Source organism: Cryptomeria japonica, chromosome 3 (genome assembly GCF_030272615.1).
Source record: "Cryptomeria japonica chromosome 3, Sugi_1.0, whole genome shotgun sequence".
Classification (NCBI taxonomy): domain Eukaryota; kingdom Viridiplantae; phylum Streptophyta; class Pinopsida; order Cupressales; family Cupressaceae; genus Cryptomeria; species Cryptomeria japonica.
The window spans coordinates 800,215,571-800,220,791 of NC_081407.1; the positions used below are offsets into that span (position 1 = coordinate 800,215,571).

General features: G+C 35.3%; 1 protein-coding gene across 1 annotated transcript; it reads left to right on the forward strand.

Annotated features, from left to right (window-relative positions):
- Positions 1–235: 235 nt before the first annotated feature.
- LOC131044363 (WRKY transcription factor 72B) lies at positions 236–4,251 on the forward strand. Its single transcript, XM_057977678.2, has 6 exons — positions 236–714; positions 1,723–1,794; positions 1,899–2,069; positions 2,157–2,522; positions 2,881–2,994; positions 3,090–4,251. The coding sequence occupies exons 1-6, from the start codon at positions 421–423 to the stop codon at positions 3,990–3,992; spliced, it is 1,920 nt and encodes a 639-aa protein (XP_057833661.1). The 5' UTR covers positions 236–420; the 3' UTR covers positions 3,993–4,251.
- Positions 4,252–5,221: the final 970 nt, after the last annotated feature.

The following is a 5,221-nucleotide window of genomic DNA, read 5'->3' on the forward strand; positions in this document are numbered from 1 at the left end:
CCAATAAAAAAACGAATCTTACTTTCTGGGAAAGTTACTTGCAAGGCACCAAAGCACGGCACGATCAAGATAATAGTAAATAGCATTGACGATGACTGCGTCTTACTTTCCCAGCTGGAAAATTTGCCGCAATTTGTTTAATGGAGGTCAACGGTTTTACACGTTTGTCGGGCTTCGCAAAGTTGAAAATTTGTTTAGGTTTAGTTTTAGAAATTGAAGAGATAACGGAGCATCCGGCAACGCTCATGTTCCAAAAGGATGTCAGGCGTTGAATTTATATGCAAGATGCTCCATATTGTGTTTTCACTCTCTGGATTTTACAGTTTCTTTCTGGCTTTTTTGTTATAGGTTATTATCTGTGCAGTGAAGGGCATTTGCAATTTGTATCGGTGATTTGGAGTGAGTCACGAGGGTGGGCAAATGAAAAGACCACTTGTAATGGATTCCGTGAATGATGATAATGATGGTGATCATCATCAGGGTATTAATTTCAGAAAGATGAGGATCTTCGAAAGTGGGCTTACGGAGATTGGTATGACTCGTAGATTGCAAGAGGATAACGTTGATAGAGGCGATTCAAAGGTTATGAGGAATTTGGTGGATGATTTGGAGCAGGTTGAAAGGAATGTTGGGGAAGAGAAGAAAAGGGAGGCTATGGATTATGAGAAATTCTCTGTATCTGTCAATGGTAGTGATATTATAGAGCAATCCAAGGTATGTTTTTCTTCTCTACTTTTTATCTGAATCAAGAAAATTTCAAATTCTAAGGTATTGGGTGTACATAGAAGTCTTCAAATTCTTAAGTATTGGGTTGGGTGTACATATATTGTGTTGTTAATAAATATAGGCACTGAGATTATTTAATTGTTGGACTAATCGTCACACTTAGATTAACCATCATCTTGGGTATAGGTGAAGAAACATCTGTGGGTTTTAGTGTAATGACAATTATAGAATTTATTTGGTTGTTGGTTTATTCATCACATCTCTAAGAATCGATTTGGTGGATTAACCATATTTTGGGTATAGATGAAGTTGATTTAGAAGTTTGCTAACATCTGTGAGTTTGTTGTCATGACAAATCTATATTAATATCAGACTCAACCTAAGTTCAATTCCCTCAATTATTTTGAAGGGGTGTTGGACTAGCTGTTACACCTCTAAGAATTGATCTCATGAATTAAGAACCACTCTGAATATTAGTAAAGATGATGATTTCGAAATTTACTGATAACTATGAACTTTGATATAACAGCAAATCCATTACAATAATTTAACTTCTTATTTTGAATTTTAGATGTCCCAAATATCGAAATCTGTGTTTATGTATATCGAAAACAAATAATCAGGCTCTTCTTATATTATGGATCTAATTGTAGTCTTACAAATCTGTTGTCCTCAAACAAATTTCATAAAAGGGAGTCTTCCTCTTATATCAAATACGCTTGAAATATTGTCTCTGAAAATTATTCATACCACTCAAAAGTCCTCGTATCTCAATCTACTCTAATTAACACAGGACCCATTACAAGCTATTAACTTTAATTGATATCAGGCCTTGGTTGGTAAATAAGGAATAATTTATTTTTGTTATTCTTTTTAACTTTGGTCGAGAGTAGTGTTATATCCAGGATAAGTTCAGTTAAATTATGCAATGATAACCTTCAGTACTTATGGGGTACAATCTAAGACATTGAAAACAAAATTCATGTGGGTGTGTAGATCCGAAAGAAATTGAATACAAATGATCGATCAGATTGTAGCTCGCCACAAGAGTCTATTGCAGGAACTGAAGTAATGATCGATCCTTCATCTTTTCTTTTAATTTCTATTTCACTCACAGCCAAAATAATTCTGTTTGTATAGGTCTAATTATTTCTGGTTGTGTGCGTGAATAGCTTGAGTCTCTGCACGTAATAATGGGCCAGATGAAAGAAGAAAACAAGAAGTTGAAATTGGCTTTATCTGAGATAATGAACAATTATCAAAATCTTCAGGTTCATCTGTTGACTATTATGCAGCAAGAGAAGCAAAAAGAAAACAATCCACAGCCAGAAGAGACTCCAAAGGTGAGCATTAGTAAAATGCAATAATAACCATTAATGGTCATATTAATCATGACAAACAGATAAAACTTTGGACCGATTCTATTTCAGGAATCAGAAAAGTGGGAAGAGGAGTCAGAGATGGTGGCTTTGTCTCTTGGGACAAATTTCTTTGCGACCAAAGCTGCTAAAGAAGAAACCTTAGGCGGAGAAAGTGGGAAAGAGGTTGTACACAATACAAAAGGGCCACAAGAGGATCTCAAAGGGTTCAATCTAAGCTTAGCTTTCAAGGATGAAGAGGAAACAAGAAAAGAAAATAAAGGAAGGAGCGTCTCTCCAACAACTAGCCAGGCTAAATCAGAGGAAGAAATGATGAGGTCATATAAAGCACTCAAGACATTAGGCGAGAATTCAGAAGCTGCACCCACCATTAGAAAAGCCAGAGTGTCTGTTCGTGTTAGATGCCAAGCTCCAGTGGTAAGAACAATTTTTCTTCATACTTGTTGAGTTTTCATGATCATGGATCACCTAGACTTGAGTTTTCATGGTCATAGATCAGTTAGGACTCGAATTTTCATGGTCATAGATCAGTTAGGACTCGAATTTTCATGGTCATAAATCAGCTAGAACTTAAATCTAAGATCTTTTCTACCAGCTGAACTACTGATTCCTATAACCAACTCGTCTTTGACCCAGCTCATATTTGACCCGAATGTGACTTATTACCCCACACTTTTTTTCGTTTCATAGGAATCTAACAATCACATTCGCATTGGATGATTTGTTTTTTCAAATACTTCATTTATTTTTGTTTAAACTCTCATTCATGTTTCAGATGCAAGATGGGTGTCAATGGAGAAAGTATGGGCAAAAGTTAGCCAAGGGCAATCCCTGTCCCAGAGCTTACTATCGTTGCAGTGTGGCCCCAGGATGCCCAGTTAGAAAGCAGGTGCCCATACATTTCAAGCAAAATCTCGTGTATGTACTGCCATAAAATGTTTCTAAATCATGTAAATTGATGGGTTCTTCTTCAATGTGGTGCAGGTACAAAGATGCCCAGATGACACGGCTATACTCATCACAACATATGAGGGCAGTCACAATCATCCACTTCCTATCGCTGCCACTGCCATGGCATCCACCACAGCATCAGCAGCCACCATGCTCCTCTCTGGTTCCACCTCAAGCATGGAAGACATAGTTGCCAACAATTCATACAGCTCTAGATTAGACCGATTATTTGCCTCCAATCCCACCATTAGCACCTCAACTTCCTTCCCCACAATTACTCTAGATCTCGCCAATAAACCCACCTCACAGTTAAACCTACACAATTCAGTAGCAAGACAATCATCATCCACATCACTGCCTTCAACTTTCTCTCTTCCATATCAATACCCATCTGCAGGATCCAACTTGTTTTCTACCCTTCATCATCCTAACCCAATACTTCGTTCCAATCAATCATTACCAGTGATTCCCAGTTCGAATCCCGTGAGCAATACTCATCTCTACTACACCCAACCTCATAATCCTGCATATAGCAGGCCCAATTCATCAATTTCTACATCAAACTATGACCTTGTTAGCCAGATTTTGCAATTACAGCACCAAAATTCTCTTGATTCATTGCCCAACAATCCCTCTGCAAAAGCCATTCAAGGAGCTCTGTCAAGATACTCTTCTCAGTCATCGATTCAGAACGTTACTCCAACTACTGCTTCCATTACTTCAGATCCTAAGTTTACAACTGCCCTTGTGAACGCCATAGCCTCCATTATCAGTAGCAGAGGGATCGAATCCAATGGGGGAGCGAGCAATGGAGTAAATAATATAGTACCCAATGACGATCAGACAAAATGGGGAGAAGGCATCAGAGATCAAGCTGCTTTGAGGTCTAGCCCCCATTCTTCAGAATCCAATGTACTATCTTCGTCTGCTTCTTAAGTATGTTTATAGTTGTAGAGTTTGGTAATCTGCCTTGCGGCTTGCTTGTAAATCTAGTTTTGAGTTGCAAGATTTTTGTTATGGAGAGACTTTAGTCCTTCACAACTGAAAGGAAGCAGCCTGCATGCATTTTATTATGTTGAAGGTATCGAAAGCCTTAAACTGAAAACTATCTGTAGGCTATCTAGACTCTTCCGTGCTGCACCAAAGGTTTAAAATTATTGTTTAAACTGATAATATAAATTAAAGGTTTTATTAAATGGTGATTGACATAAATATTTATAATTTTGTTGGTTAAATACTGTATAATTATATTATTTTTTTAGTAAAATTGTTATATACAGTATTTGATCAACATAGTTATAAATATTTATGTTTCTCTTTATTTGATATTTCTATGTACTGTTTCTAATAATATGTTTTATGAGTGTTGATAGTATTAGTAATATCTATATTTTAAAAGTCTTCTATAAAATACATTCATAGATATCTAGTTAAAATGTAACCCTAATCCTAACAATATATATTCTCTATTTCTAATTGAATGGTAAAATTTAATTGTAACCATATCTAATCCCTAATCTAATCCCAAATTTAAATGAACCCTAACCCTAACCTTGATAAAAAATTAATCCTGAGCCTAATTGAATTCTAAAAATAACATAAAAATATAACTAAAACCTAACCCTAAGTCAAACCATACTTAAACTCTAATCCAAACCCTAATCCTAAACCTAATTGAATCATAGTCCCAACTCTAATGGTAACTCTAACTATTACCATAGATAAATAATCATTCTTTTAGTTTAAAAAGATAAGGATTGAAGAATGAGTTTTTCTTTTTGCAATGTTATCATATCAAATGGATGTGTGGATTTTTTCATTTCATTTTAGTTTCATCGTGGTTAGTGTAAATCATGAATAAGTGTCATGAATAGGAGAGGATGAGGTTTAAAATGAAAAGCAACATCCATAGATCTACTTTGTTGCAAAAATCACCCAAAGCACTATCCCATCCTTATAAACAAATAATTATATATGATGAATTCATATCTTATTGGTACATCAATTCACACCATGTATGATTTATTATTTTTCAAATCTATAGATACATTTCATTAAATATGAGTATTGATAATCAATACTAACAACTTTGAAGCCATGTCTATTAAATAATAAATTAACACACAATCATAACTACTGAAACATGGTCAAGTATCTTATTATAA

Coding starts and splice junctions, on each gene's coding strand:
- LOC131044363 (XM_057977678.2), top strand. CDS start 421: ATGAAAAGACCACTTGTAATGGATTCCGTGAATGATGATAATGATGGT. Junction 715..1,722: donor ATATTATAGAGCAATCCAAG/GTATGTTTTTCT, acceptor GTGGGTGTGTAG/ATCCGAAAGAAATTGAATAC. Junction 2,995..3,089: donor GATGCCCAGTTAGAAAGCAG/GTGCCCATACAT, acceptor AATGTGGTGCAG/GTACAAAGATGCCCAGATGA.